The sequence below is a fragment of the Pleurodeles waltl genome, chromosome 6 (genome assembly GCF_031143425.1).
Source record: "Pleurodeles waltl isolate 20211129_DDA chromosome 6, aPleWal1.hap1.20221129, whole genome shotgun sequence".
In the NCBI taxonomy this organism is placed as follows: domain Eukaryota; kingdom Metazoa; phylum Chordata; class Amphibia; order Caudata; family Salamandridae; genus Pleurodeles; species Pleurodeles waltl.
This window is the reverse complement of record NC_090445.1, coordinates 222,799,207-222,817,731: the sequence shown is the minus strand read 5'-3', so window position 1 is coordinate 222,817,731 and position 18,525 is coordinate 222,799,207. Positions and strand designations below refer to the sequence as shown.

The 18,525-nt window shown below is 45.6% G+C and overlaps 1 protein-coding gene across 2 annotated transcripts in view; it reads left to right on the top strand.

The window, feature by feature from the left end:
- Window positions 1-18,525, top strand: part of EFTUD2 (elongation factor Tu GTP binding domain containing 2) — a 346,977-nt gene that overhangs the window by 33,654 nt on the left and 294,798 nt on the right. For both annotated transcript variants that reach the window (XM_069237938.1, XM_069237936.1), the window contains exons 3-6: window positions 1,339-1,504; window positions 7,932-8,010; window positions 9,240-9,315; window positions 13,421-13,486. In XM_069237938.1, the coding sequence (XP_069094039.1) occupies window positions 1,339-1,504; window positions 7,932-8,010; window positions 9,240-9,315; window positions 13,421-13,486 (387 nt within the window). The remainder of the gene's footprint in view (window positions 1-1,338; window positions 1,505-7,931; window positions 8,011-9,239; window positions 9,316-13,420; window positions 13,487-18,525) is intronic.

The following is an 18,525-nucleotide window of genomic DNA, read 5'->3' as shown; positions in this document are numbered from 1 at the left end:
GTTTCCTCCTTCATAGGTCAGCAGGAATCTGATTTCCTGGTGCAAGAGGCTCTCTTAAATACTGAAGTTAAGGGTGTTAGGGGAGTGGAGGGTAGTAGAAAATGGGCTGCGTACCCCTGGGATCTCTATGTCCCCTAAATGACCACTTCCTATGGGAGGTGGGCATAACCCTGTCCCAGAGTTCCTAATTCTGCCAACACCAAGATGGCAGATTTCTAAGTGTTGTGTCCACATCAGGGAGCTCCCCTTAAGGGTGGGACAGATCTGAGGGGTGAACACACCTCTCTGAATACTACATTTCCTGCGTGTCTAGGTGCCAAATGCGCCCTGGGGCAGAAGGTTGTTATCTCTCTTCTAAGTGAAGCCAGATGCATACCAAGGCAAGAGGCTTCAAGCCCTCCCCCCCGCCTTGGAATGCCGATTTGCAAGTCATCCTGTTGGGAGGGGTGTGCTAACGCCCCTGCCAGAGCAGATTTCTGTTCCTATCTGCCCAGGAGCAAAGGTCCTCATCCTTTGGGGTCAGAAACGGGTCTGGTGGTGGCAGACCAGTTAGAACAAGTCGGCCATTACACGGGTATATGGTAGGTTTTTCAGGGGTCACCTCTAAGAAGCCCTCTGGGTGCATGTATTAATAAACCCATCACTGGCATCAGTAAGGGTGTATCAGTATGAGATGTTTGATACCAAACACCCCTATCTTGAGTGAAGCCATCATGTAGCTGGTGAACTTATATTGATCAGTGTCCAGCACTTATACTTACAATGGCTTCCTTGTTCAGTCACTTTATCTAAGAATCGACAAAGTCATAGCCTGTGTATATCTGCTTGTGCAGATATGTCCTCACATGTAATACAGTGAACCCTGCCTTAAGGCTGTAAGGCCTGCTGTATGGGTGACCTACATATATTGCATGCAGTGTTAGGTGACATGGCACACAGCTGTGTGCCATGTCGTGTTTTCACTTTTAGCTCCAACAAGACATGCAGCCTGCAATGACAGTCACCATGTGCTAGGTGAGGGTCCCTGAGGGTGGCACAATCCATATTGCAGCCCTTGGGGCCCCTCTTTGGTACCCAGGCCCTGAATACCAGGGGTACCGTTTGCCAGGGACTTGCAGGGATGCAAAAGATATTACCAATTGGGTGACAATTGCACAGTTTTAGGGAGATATCTGGCACTGGGGACCTAGTTAGCAGGAACCCAGTGCACTTTCAGTCAAAATAGCATCAAATACTAGGCAAAAAGTCGGGGTGACCGTGCTCTAATTTTTCAGGACCTTCCTGTGGTCACCTTTTTAGTGGTGTAGGATTGACAGTATATTTTGTTTTATCCTCTAGGCTGACGAGGACGAAGAAGATGAGTATATGGGAGACCAAGATGATGATCACCCTGGCATGCAGGTGGTTCTGCATGAGGATAAGAAGTATTATCCAACGGCAGAGGAAGTATACGGTCCTGAAGTAGAAACGATTGTGCAAGAAGAGGACACGCAACCTCTCACTGGTAAATACTGATTGGGTATTGTCCTCATACAGTGTAGATATCAATCTTTGCTCATCTTCTTAGGCCTTTGTGCATTAGGTAGTTGTTCCATATCTCAATATTACATGTTCTCTTCATGTCCTCTAGATTTTCCTGTTATGCTCCACATGCATCATCACTTCACACACACAGCTATGGAATGCTTCCGTGGCCTTTTTTTCTGCAGGGACTTAACTTTTTTTTATTTTTTATTTTTTTATGATATTTAGTTATGCACTTTTTAAAGTTTGTACTCAAATTTGATAAGCCAGAACCCAAGATCATCACCAGTAATTCACTCTGGAAGAAAGGCTCCAGAATAAACATTACATTGATGAGCAAAGCAGATGTTTGGCTCCTGTGAAGTTGCCAAAATGAGAGAGAGAGAGAGAGTTTGCAGACAAATTAGCTCCACCCACATTTTGGAAGGCAGGATTGTGTGTTTTGATTGGGCAGGAGTCGTGTGCTTCCACAAATAAAAGTGCTTTCTCTCCACACAACTGTGATCATTTTGTTTATCCATCTGCTTGAGGTTGAACTTTCAAGGTCACACACATTAAATTGCCTTAGATAGCTAGATAATGTTTGGTATTCTTCTCTGGGAGCAGCACAGGTGGGAGGCGGGCAGCCATTAACCTGCATGGATTTGTAGGTCTAGCTTGACAGTGCAAATGTCATCTGACCTTTTAACCTTCACTAATATTAGCCTACATGTCTTTGCTTCTACATAAATACATATTGAATACCACACTATCTACTTGTTGTACCTCACAATACCATACTGCATTATTTTAAAGCCAAATCGATTTGATTTGCCAATGCTTGATACCTTCTTTTTTTTTTTTTTTTTTGTTTTTTTTTTTTTTTAACCAAAGAGCAGTTACATCAGTTTTAGCCACTGTGGTAGTGGTGGTTGGGGAAATGGGGGTACACGACCATGAAAAGATTCTGCTTGAGAAAAAAATGTGGCTGTGTTACAAGACACTATGTGCCACATGAAAAGGCTTGAAATTCAATTAAATTGATACCAGCAGCATCCGTTTCGCTTAATATTCACCCAACATTTAAAGATAGCTCAAATTGTAGGACATATCATTCATTTGCTTGTGTCCTTGGGTCTGTTTTCACTTTTTTTTGCTTTTCTTTTTAATTTACACTGCATGTTGCATCTGTGGCTTTCATTGCAGGATGCCATCGATTCCCAAGTACCATAGTTCTAAGGTTTTCACACATCTTCCTAAATATACAAAGATGTTTGTCAAAAATAGTTTTAAAAGATGAGTTAGAAAGATGAATGTAGAAGATAAAATGATCTTTTGAACAAGAAATTATAAACAGACCAGTTCTTCCAAGGATGTTTCTCAGACTGCTTGTCTGTTGACTGCACCTTTTTAATAGTAAGAGTGGGATTTCTGCTAGTATTTCTCTCTCTTTAAGAAGCACGTTTAGGAATTGGGTACGTACCAAATTCTCCTATTCTATGAAATTTTGTGCTATTTTTTCACCATAGGGACGACTAATTGGAAAATGTTTTGGAGACCTTTAGAGACCCCTCTTCTTTCTAGCATTCTCCTGGTTACAGCTCTTTGCGATATATGGAAGGAATGTTGTCATCAAATAGAAATATTTGCCTTTTGGTATTTTAATTGCCAGTATTCACCAGCTGCTGTCCTTATAATGATGTAAGTGTGGCAAACAGGCTTGCAAAGCCTATTGCTTTGTTTGTGTACACAGGACTTGGAGCAAGATTCCTAAGAATGAGGTGTCCCCATACTCAGGACAAGTTGTGTGTGTGTGTTGTTTTTTTTTTTTTTTTTTCTGGAGCATTCATGGGGATAAAAATATGTGTGGTAGATATCGTCCAATGAAGTTTCTGTTGCAATTTGAACTTTCAATCCTGCGGCCCACCTTTGTTTCTTTCTGATATTTTGTCAGGAGCTGTGTCCTCTGTATCAAAAAAGGCATTGGACATGCTTTGCCTGAAAACTGTGTTGAACCAAGAGGATTTGCTTCTTTTAGTCTACACTTGATGTCCTTTAATAACTTTCCTTGTGTTTTTTTTTTCTGAACCAAACATTGTCCATCAGGTGTTCTATGGTTGACAGATCTCTTGTAGCACAATTGGTGTCTATCCGCCCTCAAAGCCTAGTTGCAATCGAGCTCTATCCAACATTGAATTGTACAGAGAATGCAGGCCTACATCTTTGGAGGAATAACAAACTTTTGCTTTTAGACCTCCTTTCAAAAAGAGAAAAAAACGACCTTTAAACCCAAATCTCAAGGCAGCATGCCAAGTTTCTCCAAGCCATTCGGAATGAATGACATTGGTGATGGTTCACGTTTTACTCTCTGCACTCCCTGTGTTACCTTACAGAGAAGGTGGTCCATTTGAAACCGCTGGCATGGTGCACAGTGCTGAAGACAAAAGGACTAAGAAAATCACTTTTCAGTTTTTCAGCAAAGGCAACAGCATTTTTCCTCTCAAAGTAAACACAACCACCTAACTAGGAATGTCAACCATTTATATAGCGCACACCGAATGTTTGTCTTTAGGTATTTGTTACCATCTTAAAGAATGTAGCTGTTTTCTAGTCTACTTTTTAGAATGCTTTAAACACTGTTTTCTCCTTTTTTATTTACTTGATTTTCCCACCAAAAGCTTATAGAGTTAAAATTACATTTATTTGCTTTTATATATGTAGGAAGTTGGCTCTGTATGCACTATTTCAAAGTAAGGAATAGTATGCACAGAGTCCAAGGGTTCCCCTTAGAGGTAAGATAGTGGCAAAAAGAGATAATACTAATGCTCTATTTTGTGGTAGTGTGGTCGAGCAGTAGGCTTATCAAAGGAGTAGTGTTAAGCATTTGTTGTACATACACCCAGGCAATAAATGAGGAACACACACTCGGAGACAATTCCAAGCCAATAGGTTTTTGTATAGAAAAATATATTTTCTTAGTTTATTTTAAGAACCACAGGTTCAAATTCTACATGTAATATCTCATTTGAAAGGTATTGCAGGTAAGTACTTTAGGAACTTTGAATAATCACAATAGCATATATACTTTTGGAATAAAACACATATAGCTATTTTAAAACTAGACAGTGCAATTTTCACAGTTCCTGGGGGAGGTAAGTTAATGTTAGTTCTTGCAGGTAAGTAAACCACCTACGGGGTTCAAATTGGGGTCCAAGGTAGCCCACCGTTGGGGGTTCAGAGCAACCCCAAAGTTACCACACCAGCAGCTCAGGGCCGGTCAGGTGCAGAGTTCAAAGTGGTGCCCAAAACACATAGGCTTCAATGGAGAAGGGGGTGCCCCGGGTCCAGTCTGCCAGCAGGTAAGTACCCGCGTCTTCGGAGGGCAGACAAGGGGGGTTTTGTAGGGCACCGGGGGGGGACACAGGCCAGCACAGAAAGTACACCCTCAGCAGCGCGGGGGCGGCCGGGTGCAGTGTGCAAACAAGTGTCGGGTTTGGAATAGGAATCAATGGGAGACCAAGGGGTCTCTTCAGCGATGCAGGCAAGGGGGGGCTCCTCGGGGTAGCCACCACCTGGGCAAGGGAGAGGGCCTCCTGGGGGTCACTCCTGCACTGGAGTTCTGATCCTTCCGGTCCTGGGGGCTGCGGATGCAGGGTCTTTTCCAGGCGTCAGGATTTTAGAGTCAGGCAGTCGCAGTCAGGGGGAGCCTCGGGATTCCCTCTGCAGGCGTCGCTGTGGGGGCTCAGGGGGACAACTTTGGTTACTCACAGTCTCGGAGTCGCCGGGGGGTCCTCCCTGAGGTGTTGGTTCTTCACCAGTCGAGTCGGGGTCGCCGGGTGCAGTGTTGCAAGTCTCACGCTTCTGGCGGGGATTGCAGGGGTCTTTAAAGTTGCTCCTCTGGAAACAAAGTTGCAGTCTTTGTTGAACAGGGCCGCTGTTCTCGTGAGTTTCTTGGTCCTTTTAGAGCAGGGCAGTCCTCTGAGGATTCAGAGGTCGCTGGTCCTGGGGAAAGCGTCGCTGGAGAAGTTTTCTTCCGAAGAGGGGAGACAGGGCGGTAGGGCTGGGGCCAAAGCAGTTGGTGTCTCCGTCTTCTTTGCAGGGTTTTTCAGCTCAGCAGTCCTCTTCTTCTTAGGTTGCAGGAATCTGAGTTCCTAGGTTCTGGGGAGCCCCTAAATACGGATTTAGGGGTGTGTTTAGGTCAGGGAGGGCAGTAGCCAATGGCTACTAGCCCTGAGGGTGGCTACACCCTCTTTGTGCCTCCTCCCAAGGGGAGGGGGTCACATTCCTATCCTTATTGGGGGGATCCTCCATCTGCAAGATGAAGGATTCCTAAAAGTCAGAGTCACTTCAGCTCAGGTTGCCTTAGGGGCTGTCCTGACTGGTCAGTGACTCCTCCTTGTTTTTCTCATTATCTCCTCCGGCCTGTGGTGCTGGAACAAAGGGGGTGAGCCTTTGAGGCTCACCGCCAGGTGTTCCAGCTCCTGCAAGGGGGAGGTGATAGCATCTCCACCAAGTGCAGGCTTTGTTACTAGCCACAGAGTGACAAAGGCATTCTCCCCATGTGGCCAGCAACATGTCTCGAGTGTGGCAGGCTGCTAAAACCAGTCAGCCCACACAGGTAGTTGCTTAAGGTTTCAGGGGGCACCTCTAAGGTGCCCTCTGGGGTGTATTTTACAATAAAATGTACACTGGCATCAGTGTGCATTTATTGTGCTGAGAAGTTTGATACCAAACTTCCCAGTTTTCAGTGTAGCCATTATGGAGCTGTGGAGTTCGTTTTTGACAGACTCCCAGACCATATACTCTTATGGCTACCCTGCACTTACAATGTCTAAGGTTTGGCTTAGACACTGTAGGGGTATAGTGCTCATGCACTGGTGCCCTCACCTATGGTATAGTGCACCCTGCCTTAGGGCTGTAAGGCCTACTACAGGGGTGACTTATCTATACTGCATAGGCAGTGTGAGGTTGGCATGGCACCCTGAGGGGAGTGCCATGTCGACTTACTCGTTTTGTCCTCACCAGCACACACAAGCTGGCAAGCAGTGTGTCTGTGCTGAGTGAGGGGTCCCCAGGGTGGCATAAGATATGCTGCAGCCCTTAGAGACCCTCCCTGGCATCAGGGCCCTTGGTACCAGGGTTACCAGTTACAAGGGACTTACCTGGGTGCCAGGGTGTGCCAATTGTGAAAACAAAAGTACAGGTTAGGGAAAACACTGGTGCTGGGGCCTGGTTAGCAGGCCTCAGCACACTTTCAATTCAAAACATAGCATCAGCAAAGGCAAAAAGTCAGGGGGTAACCATGCCAAGGAGGCATTTCCTTACAATATACTTTCATTTCACTTTATTTTCTCACTGTTCGTCATTAGCAGGTGTGGCTGTCGCTTCAAGGAGGACATATATGTAAAGTTACAATCAACTAGCAGCTTGTAGCTTTCCTAACTGCAACAGCCCTTGTGCTGCTAATCGTGCCCTCCAGGATGAGCTCAGCTAGTATGCCATATTAAATTCCTCTCGGGAAAAGGAAGAAATAACTGAACAAAGACCGAACTAAAGGAACGGATATCCATTAAATATAGTAAACAGAGTTGTTACATTTTGTCTACTGTTCTACCCTTTAAAAAAAACAACAAAAAAAAAAACTCTACATGAGCACATTCCTTTTGCCAGTGGAAGAGAGGTGGTCCAGCAGAATACATTTCAGCAAGGGTGTTTGGATCCTCAAATTTCAACCTGATCCTCCACAGGTGACCAAATTGGGCAGTCCTGTACAACTCTATTGTTAGTGCTCAGAATTAAGTTAATTTTCAGTATTATGAACGATGTAAAAATATTTTAACACTTACATTTAGATAATTTATTGTAATGACAGGAAGACATCCATGTGGTTTCCAGTGTTTACGTCTCATGGGTTAAGATTTTTATATAACTCTTAACACACATGAATGTGACTTGGTTCATTAAATTCAATCAGATACGGATACATGGTCTAAAACCACAGTCTATTGTTTTGAAAATTGACGGCTGAATACTTTCATGCTTATTCCATAGTTCTGTACATGTCCATGTGTGGGCACGTTTTACATGTTGAGGGGTTTAGTAGGGCTGTAAGTCTTTAAGTCTGTCCTGGAGTCTTCTGAGCAGTGTTCGCCACATCTGTCATGAGTGGTCCTCAATGGTCACAAGCAGTTTTGATTAGTAAAATATTCCCTCCTGCAGAACTAATCCTGAGTGTTCAGTCAAACCTGCTGGTGGAGGATCTGTAAACCCAGAAAAGTAGGATGTTTTATGCCACTGCCCATGGTTTCTTCTTATTATATGCAACCCATTTTCTTCATTTTAGAAGCCTGACTAGCCCCATTGGCGCGATGTTAGAAGCTGTTTCCTTTATCACAAGTATTGTTTTAATGTGTCTATTTTCTTTTCAGAACCCATTATTAAGCCAGTGAAGACTAAGAAGTTTTCTTTAATGGAACAGGCTCTTCCTGCCACGGTGTACGAGATGGAGTGAGTAAACTTGTTAACTTTTTAGGAGTAGCAGTACGAGGAAAGTGGGAATGCGGGAGAGTCAGGTCCTAGAAGGCAGAATGGATGTTTTTGCCTTGGAGCTCCGTTTGCTTCATTGATGATTCTGTCAAGTGTTACCATAAGTTTTAAAGATGTGTTAATTTGGAGGAGTCTTTCACCATCTTGTCTTTAGTGTCAGATGAATTCTATTCTTGTACGGACTATTTCTGAGTTGATTGCTGTAATTTCAGACAGTGCAATTTGTCAGTACACCACATCTCCTGTAATGTATACATCCAACTGATTCAGTACAAGCCTATGGTAAATCATAATCAAAAGATTCAGTGCAAGCCTATGGTAAGACACAATCTAATTACGTGTTTGTCATAATACACGTCCTAAGAGGAGAAAGGTAGTCATTAACAAACGGAATTTCACATCTTTCACAGGTGATTCTTCTTTTTTTTTAATTTTTTAATTTTTTTATTTTTTTTAGAGCCAAGCTTTAGAGCTTGACCTGATTTAGATAAACTTTAGACAAAAAAAGTGGAAATTTAAGTTCATGTCCATTATGAAGAAAACTGTTAAAGTCTTGTTCTGAGTTTCTTGGTGCTATATTCGAACTGTAGATTTTTTTCTTCAATACACTGAAATGAAGATACAGTGCTCATGGAGTGCCATTCATCTCTGTCCTCAGGTTGCTGGCACTTCTCAGTTAGTTTGAGGCCTCTATGTACTTAAGGTTTTGTATTTGTCTTTTTGTGATATTATAAAATAATTTTCATCACACAGAATAGCTTACACGAGGGCAGCCTTTTATGTTTGTCTTGCTGCGCATCATGTCTCCATTAAAAACTATAATTTACAATACTGTTTCCTGTTTTGGTAACGACGAGATCAGGACACAAATCACAAATTGGCCATTACCCAAACTGCATGTGCATGCCAGAAATCTCTGCTGTCATTCTTATCTACAAGCATTCATAAATTCTTATGGCTTTTAAGAGTCCATTTATTTTGCAGATCTGTGTTTCTTTTGATTCTCCAACTTTCGTTTGAATAACTCTTCTCTTTCACACAGGAAGGTTTGATATGTGCAGGATTGGGGTTGTTGTGTTTCTGTGACTACCATATGGTGAAGACCTGATCCAACATCAACCTCATACATCTATGTTCTGGCCTGGAAACTTCATTAAAATAATTTCAATAATTCTTTTCAACTTCCTTAGCTTCCTGGCTGACCTGATGGACAATCCAGAGCTGATTAGAAATGTGACATTGTGCGGGCATCTACATCATGGCAAGGTAGGATCATTAGTACACACTAAGTATGGCAAATGAGACATGACAGACACCATGGTTAATGCTGATCTCAAAGACAAAGATAGTAATCCAACATATTGTTGCCTCAGTCTATTGGAGGATAAAGGGAAAACAGTAGGTACTTTTCATGGAGGCTGTTATTTCACGCAGTCTTTGTTGTTTAAATCATGATTTTTGGGATAGTAAATGTTAGGGAAAATGTTAGAAGGTTGTTTTAAGTTGCGAAGGGGCAGGTTGATCTTGCACTTGGACTGCCTGTTCTTTGCATTGAGATCTGCAACTAAATGAGAAGGAGTTCTAGTACTTAGACATTTGCAAAGCTAATGTGCTTCTAGCAGAAATGGTGGTAAGCAATGGGCCATGGTGTACTTGATTTATTAGGCAGTACGAACACCAAATATTTATCAGATCCTATTTTAGGGTGTATCTTTAGAAAGTAGGAGGGGCCAGAGATGTTTACTATTTATTTAAATCTGCAAAGATTCAACATTTTGGTACTCAGTACTGAAATGCATGTCTGTGGTAAGCAATGCTCTGCTAAATGGTGTCTTAACATGTGGGACATGTAGGAAGTTGGCTCTGTATGTGCTATTTCAAAGTAAGGAATAGCATGCACAGAGTCCAAGGGTTCCCCTTAGAGGTAAAATAGTGGTAAAAATAGATAATACTAATGCTCTATTTTGTGGTAGTGTGGTCGAGCAGTAGGCTTATCCAAGGAGTAGTGTTAAGCATTTGTTGTACATACACATAGACAATAAATGAGGTACACACACACAGAGACAAATCCAGCCAATAGGTTTTGTATAGAAAAATATCTTTTCTTAGTTTATTTTAAGAACCACAGGTTCAAATTCTACATGTAATATCTCATTCGAAAGGTATTGCAGGTAAGTACTTTAGGAACTTCAAATCATCAAAATTGCATGTATACTTTTCAAGTTATTCACAAATAGCTGTTTTAAAAGTGGACACTTAGTGCAATTTTCACAGTTCCTAGTGGAGGTAAGTATTTGTTAGGTTAACCAGGTAAGTAAGACACTTACAGGGCTTAGTTCTTGGTCCAAGGTAGCCCACCGTTGGGGGTTCAGAGCAACCCCAAAGTCACCACACCAGCAGCTCAGGGCCGGTCAGGTGCAGAGTTCAAAGTGGTGCCCACAACACATAGGCTAGAATGGAGAGAAGGGGGTGCCCCGGTTCCGGTCTGCTTACAGGTAAGTACCCGCGTCTTCGGAGGGCAGACCAGGGGGGTTTTGTAGGGCACAGGGGGGGACACAAGTCCACACAGAAATTTCACCCTCAGCAGCGCGGGGGCGGCCGGGTGCAGTGTAGAAACAGGCGTCGGGTTCGCAATGTTAGTCTATGAGAGATCTCGGGATCTCTTCAGCGCTGCAGGCAGGCAAGGGGGGGGTTCCTCGGGGAAACCTCCACTTGGTCAAGGGAGAGGGACTCCTGGGGGTCACTCCTCTAGTGAAAGTCCGGTCCTTCAGGTCCTGGGGGCTGCGGGTGCAGGGTCTCTCCCAGGTGTCGGGACTTAGTATTCAAAGAGTCGCGGTCAGGGGAAGCCTCGGGATTCCCTCTGCAGGCGGCGCTGTGGGGGCTCAGGGGGGACAGGTTTTGGTACTCACAGTATCAGAGTAGTCCTGGGGTCCCTCCTGAGGTGTTGGATCTCCACCAGCCGAGTCGGGGTCGCCGGGTGCAGTGTTGCAAGTCTCACGCTTCTTGCGGGGAGCTTGCAGGGTTCTTTAAAGCTGCTGGAAACAAAGTTGCAGCTTTTCTTGGAGCAGGTCCGCTGTCCTCGGGAGTTTCTTGTCTTTTCGAAGCAGGGGCAGTCCTCAGAGGATGTCGAGGTCGCTGGTCCCTTTGGAAGGCGTCGCTGGAGCAGGATCTTTGGAAGGCAGGAGACAGGCCGGTGAGTTTCTGGAGCCAAGGCAGTTGTCGTCTTCGGGTCTTCCTCTGCAGGGGTTTTCAGCTAGGCAGTCCTTCTTCTTGTAGTTGCAGGAATCTAATTTTCTAGGGTTCAGGGTAGCCCTTAAATACTAAATTTAAGGGCGTGTTTAGGTCTGGGGGGTTAGTAGCCAATGGCTACTAGCCCTGAGGGTGGGTACACCCTCTTTGTGCCTCCTCCCAAGGGGAGGGGGTCACAATCCTAACCCTATTGGGGGAAGCCTCCATCTGCAAGATGGAGGATTTCTAAAAGTTAGAGTCACTTCAGCTCAGGACACCTTAGGGGCTGTCCTGACTGGTCAGTGACTCCTCCTTGTTTTTCTCATTATCTTCTCCGGCCTTGCCGCCAAAAGTGGGGCCTGGCCGGAGGGGGCGGGCAACTCCACTAGCTGGAGTGTCCTGCTGGGTTGGCACAAAGGAGGTGAGCCTTTGAGGCTCACCGCCAGGTGTGACAATTCCTGCCTGGGGGAGGTGTTAGCATCTCCACCCAGTGCAGGCTTTGTTACTGGCCTCAGAGTGACAAAGGCACTCTCCCCATGGGGCCAGCAACATGTCTCGGTTTGTGGCAGGCTGCTAAAACTAGTCAGCCTACACAGATAGTCGGTTAAGTTTCAGGGGGCACCTCTAAGGTGCCCTCTGTGGTGTATTTTACAATAAAATGTACACTGGCATCAGTGTGCATTTATTGTGCTGAGAAGTTTGATACCAAACTTCCCAGTTTTCAGTGTAGCCATTATGGTGCTGTGGAGTTCGTGTTTGACAGACTCCCAGACCATATACTCTTATGGCTACCCTGCACTTACAATGTCTAAGGTTTTGTTTAGACACTGTAGGGGTACCATGCTCATGCACTGGTACCCTCACCTATGGTATAGTGCACCCTGCCTTAGGGCTGTAAGGCCTGCTAGAGGGGTGTCTTACCTATACTGCATAGGCAGTGAGAGGCTGGCATGGCACCCTGAGGGGAGTGCCATGTCGACTTACTCGTTTTGTCCTCACTAGCACACACAAGCTGGCAAGCAGTGTGTCTGGGCTGAGTGAGAGGTCTCCAGGGTGGCATAAGACATGCTGCAGCCCTTAGAGACCTTCCTTGGCATCAGGGCCCTTGGTACTAGAAGTACCAGTTACAAGGGACTTATCTGGATGCCAGGGTCTGCCAATTGTGGATACAAAAGTACAGGTTAGGGAAAGAACACTGGTGCTGGGGCCTGGTTAGCAGGCCTCAGCACACTTTCAATTGTAAACATAGCATCAGCAAAGGCAAAAAGTCAGGGGGCAACCATGCCAAGGAGGCATTTCCTTACAGGACACAATGGGCATAGGTCGTTTGGACCAGAGATGGATAACATTAGGAATGATTATTGCAAAGAGCAATATAGGTAGGCTCTGGGGTGTGGAGATAGTGCCGCAATTAGAAGAATGGACGAAAAACATGGACTGGTGCATGATCGCTGAAAAAGTGATTTATGAAGGTTGGAGATGTCCAAGAAACTTGGAAAGATCTGGGGCCAATTGAACACTTATTGTGGGTCTCCCTGCTCCGCACTGGTTGGTTTGGAAATTACTGTGAACGATGCTGAAGTTAGGATAGAAGGCTCCTGAATATAGGGGAGGATCGTAGGAGAGTGCGGTGGTGTATTAACAATTACATGTGGAATAGTCTAATAGAACAATGTATGTGCTGACTTGTGGTGGTGTTCGTGTTTCCTTGTTGTCTGTTGTAATTGCAATAAAATGATTTTATTAAAAGAATCCTCAAAGATTCACAGCACTTTTTGCCAGATGTTTTAGTACTTGGATTATCGATCTTGAAGGGATGACATGCTGAGCTGTGCCTGCTAAGTTTCACACCAGTGATTTGAGGCTTAGGAAGGCAAGTACAGCAGGTTTTTTAGCTTGTGTGTTAATGGGCTGCATGGACAGACATTTTAAGGCTACGTTCTTGAAAGTTCATTTAGTGCAGTCCGAGATCTGAGATTAAGCTGTTAAATAACGATGCCCTGTTTTATCTAAGAACCCATTCCAGTGCAGCTTTAGTAGCACACATTTGCTTGAATGAGTGACCTCGTATGCAGAACTGTTTCTGTATCTGCACTTGCTCTGCATTTTTTTTCAAGCAGTCACCTCCTCTTTTCTCTTTCAGACCTGCTTTGTGGACTGCCTGATTGAACAGACTCATCCAGAGATTAGGAAGCGCTATGACCAGGATGTAAGTGATCCATAGACTTCTGCTTTGTCTGTAACCTAAACAAATTTAAGGTGATGTATATGTAATTGGGGGGAGGCGATCCATTGCTCCAGCTTAGTTGTTCATTATGTGATCGTCTTTGATATTCATAAACATTAAACTATCCTATGTGTGAGCACCTAAAACACATTTCATTCATAAAATTCCATTCTCCGATATTGGATCTTTCATAGAGTCACATGCTTGAATCATTCTTCGTTGTCGAAGTGGGGGCCCCATGGTACTATAGCCTAGCAGTATGTATGATTGTCATAGGCTCTAATGGCAAGGAACAGTCACTTTAATAAGTTATCTATGTCCTTTTAAAAAAAAAAAAAAAAAAAAAAAGACCAAACTTTAACTATGATCAATCAGGTGATAGCACCCTCTAGAGCACTCCCAAGAGAGTCCATCAGATTTTCTACCATGTCTTGAGAAGAGTCTCCTGTTTTTCCTTATTTCAAACCAAGAATTGAGATAACTATGTCCGATAATTCCAAAAAAGACTCTTCAAATCTTGCAAGTCCTGTGGAAAAAAGCAACTACATGTGAATGACCCACATAGCGAATGCCTTTACCCCAACCACCACACAAAGGATTGTAAGGTATGTGGAACCTTCTCCTCAAAGATTCTTGAGGTTAGAGAGGGGAGGCTAGTTCTGTGGCTATCGAAGTCCAAAACCAAAAAGTTATTACTACTGATCAGGAAAGTGACTCTTCAGAGAGGTCACGAAAAAGGGCACAGTCCTATGATCAGGGGGACATCTGAGGAGAGGCCTTAAAAATACACCTTAAGGATGCTTGGATAAAGGCGAAAAGACTCCTCTCTGCAGAGGCCTCTTCTCAGCCCACCAGCCCATCACGGAAGGCTAGAGAATCTTCAAAGCCTACTTCAAAACCACCGTCGACGAGAACATCACCATCGACTGCAGTCTCGTCAACAACGCTGAATATCATCTTGCCACAAGACCATTGTCAACGGAAACGCAACTACAAAGGCCGTCGACATTCCCAAATTGGCCACGAGAATTCACCCTTCATTGGTGAAGCCATCGACAACAAGACCACCGCTGACGACGGCAACACCGAAAATGACATCAGGGATGGCAAAACAGCATCCATTGGCGCTGACTCCAGTGACAACCATGGCATCTGACTGCATTGTCGACGTGACAGTTGACGATGATAGTTAGAGTGGCTAACAAGACATTGACTCTAGCTATAGCGTCCCCTACTAAAGTATCACCTTTTCCTCCGTCCCATCTACTGGACATGGAGGTGTCAGATGACGATGGACTCCTTGGGACTGCGCACAGTCTATCCCAGTTACGGGTTAAATGCTAAGAGGAGGATGATCTTGAAAAAGAAGACTAGCTCTGTTACCAACAATACTATGCTTCTCCACCAAGAACGCATTATGAGCACCATTACCAACCTCAACAACCACAGGAAGAAATGCAATTACCTGTTTTATTGGTCCTGTATCTGCAAGCTATGTTGCAGGATTATAGGAGGTTTTCTGAGCCGCCAACCGCTACCACCTCAACCAGCGGTCCCATCCATGCCACAAAATATATCTGTGCCTGTAACCCCCTGGATAACACCAAGAACAAGCCGTGCGGCACCACCCAGAGAGGACCCCCTTTTAATCTGAGGATGAAAGAGAGGAAGGTGTGATACCTGAACATGGTCCGCCAAAGGATGAGTGGGATGACTTTCTAATTCCCACACCTCCACCACCACACCTGTCAAATTCTCCCCCAGAGGACATCAGGGGAGGGGGTTGGTGGGTTACAAGTGTTCATAACTTGATAGAGCCATGGCAAGATTTCACATCCCAAATTCAATCAAGCAGGCTGACTGTTTCTTGTGATTTTTTTTTTTTTTTTTGAGGAGTTGGCAAAGAATTCAGTCTGCTCATTCCCCATCGTTTATTACATATTGGGAGAGGGGGAATTAAGATAATGGAAAACTGGTCATCCTAAACCAGACTCGGTAATATCGCAAGCTGCGCAACGCTGCTCCAAGAACCCTTACGCTCCCATTTCTACTCCTCCAGACAGGTAGGGAAGACGTCTGGATAATGTGGGCAAGAGGTTTTCCCTTGTGTCTGCAATTGTAGTATGAGCAGCAAACTCGCTGTCCATCCTTGGACACTACGATAGGCAGATGTGGTCTGACATTGGCAACCATGTAGACCTTATCCCTGAGGACAAGTAAATGGAAGCAGCTAAGATCCTACAAGAAGAACGCATCTCATCTGAGGTAATAGATTGCGTGCTGGACATTGCATCAACAAGCTTTCGTCAACTGGCTGGAGCAGCATTCCTCAGACACACAGGTTGGCTGAAATCAACATCTTTCAGGCCGGAGGTCCAGTCTAAGGTTTTAGATATGGCCAACGATGGTGAGATGCTTTTTGGAAAGCACATCGATGATGTGCTGCTAGCAATAAAGATGGACACTGTAGGAAGTTGGCTCTGTATGTGCTATTTCAAAGTAAGGAATAGCATGCAGAGTCCAAGGGTTCCCCTTAGAGGTAAGATAGTGGCAAAAAGAGATAATACTAATGCTCTATTTTGTGGTAGTGTGGTCGAGCAGTAGGCTTATCAAAGGAGTAGTGTTAAGCATTTGTTGTACATACACACAGGCAATAAATGAGGAACACACACTCAGAGACCATTCCAGCCAATAGGTTTTTGTATAGAAAAATATATTTTCTTAGTTTATTTTAAGAACCACAGGTTCAAATTCTACATGTAATATCTCATTTGAAAGGTATTGCAGTTAAGTACTTTAGGAACTTTGAATAATCACAATAACATATATACTTTTTACATAAAACACATATAGCTATTTTAAAAGTGGACACAGTGCAATTTTCAACAGTTCCTGGGGGAGGTAAAGTATTGTTAGTTCGTGCAGGTAAGTAACCCACCTACAGGGTTCAGATTTGGGTCCAAGGTAGCCCACCGTTGGGGGTTCAGAGCAACCCCAAAGTCACCACACCAGCAGCTCAGGACCGGTCAGGTGCAGAGTTCAAAGTGGTGCCCAAAACGCATAGGCTTCAGTGGAGAAGGGGGTGCCCCGGTTCCGGTCTGCCAGCAGGTAAGTACCCTTGTCTTCGGAGGGCAGACCAGGGGGGTTTTGTAGGGCACTGGGGGACACACAAGTCCACACAGAAAGTCCACCCTCAGCAGCGCGGGGGTGGCCGGGTGCAGTGTGCAAACAGGCGTCGGGTTTCCAATGGGAGACCAAGGGGTCTCTTCAGCGGTGCAGGCAGGCAAGGGGGGGGCTCCTCGGGGTAGCCACCACCTGGGCAAGGGAGAGGGCCTCCTGGGGGTCACTCCTGCACTAAAGTTCCGTTCCTTCAGGTGCTGGGGGCTGCGGGTGCAGGGTCTTTTCCAACCGTCGGGATTTTAGAGTCAGGCAGTCGCGGTCAGGGGGAGCCTCGGGATTCCCTCTGCAGGCGTCGCTGTGGGGGCTCAGGGGGGACAACTTTGGTTACTCACGGTCTCTGAGTCGCCGGAGGGTCCTCCCTGAGGTGTTGGTTCTCCACCAGTCGAGTTGGGGTCGCCGGGTGCAGTGTTGCAAGTCTCACGCTTCTTGCGGGGATTTGCAGGGGTCTTTAAATCTGCTCCTCTGTAACAAAGTTGCAGTCTTTTTGGAGCAGGTCCTCTGTCCTCGGGAGTTTCTTGTCTTTCTTGAAGCAGGGCAGTCCTTTGAGGATTCAGAGGTCGCTGGTCCTGGGGAAAGCGTCGCTGGAGCAGGTTTCTTTAGAAGGCAGGAGACAGGCCGGTAGGTCTGGGGCCAAAGCAGTTGGTGTCTTCTTTTCTTCTTCTGCAGGGGTCTTTCAGCTCAGCAGTCCTCTTCTTCTTGTAGTTGCAGGAATCTAAATTCTTAGGTTCAGGGAAGCCCTTAAATACTAAATATAAGGGTGTGTTTAGGTCTGGGGGTTAGTAGCCAATGGCTACTAGCCCTGAGGGTGGGTACACCCTCTTTGTGCCTCCTTCCAAGGGGAGGGGGGTCACAATCCTATCCCTATTTCTAAAAGTTAGTCACTTCAGCTCAGGACACCTTAGGGGCTGTCCTGACTGGCCAGTGACTCCTCCTTGTTGTTCTCATTATTTCCCCCGGCCTTGCCGCCAAAAGTGGGGCCGTGGCCGGAGGGGGCGGGCAACTCCACTAGCTGGAGTGCCCTGTGGTGCTGGAACAAAGGGGGTGAGCCTTTGAGGCTCACCGCCAGGTGTTACAGCTCCTGCCTGGGGGAGGTGTTAGCATCTCCACCCAGTGCAGGCTTTGTTACTGGCCTCAGAGTGACAAAGGCACTCTCCCCATGGGGCCAGCAACATGTCTCGGTTGTGGCAGGCTGCTGGAACCAGTCAGCCTACACAGATAGTCGGTTAAGGTTTCAGGGGGCACCTCTAAGGTGCCCTCTGGGGTGTATTTCACAATAAAATGTACACTGGCATCAGTGTGCATTTATTGTGCTGAGAAGTTTGATACCAAACTTCCCAGTTTACAGTGTAGCCATTATGGTGCTGTGGAGTTCGTGTTTGACAAACTCCCAGACCATATACTCTTATGGCTACCCTGCACTTACAATGTCTAAGGTTTGGCTTAGACACTGTAGGGGCACAGTGCTCATGCACTGGTGCCCTCACCTATGGTATAGTGCACCCTGCCTTAGGGCTGTAAGGCCTGCTAGAGGGGTGACTTATCTATACTTGCATAGGCAGTGAGAGGCTAGCATGGCCCCCTGAGGGGAGTGCCATGTCGACTTACTCATTTTGTTCTCACCAGCACACACAAGCTGGCAAGCAGTGTGTCTGTGCTGAGTGAGGGGTCTCCAGGGTGGCATAAGATATGCTGCAGCCCTTAGAGACCTTCCCTGGCATCAGGGCCCTTGGTACCAGGGGTACCAGTTACAAGGGACTTACCTGGGTGCCAGGGTGTGCCAATTGTGGATACAAAAATACAGGTTAGGGAAAGAACACTGGTGCTGGGGCCTGGTTAGCAGG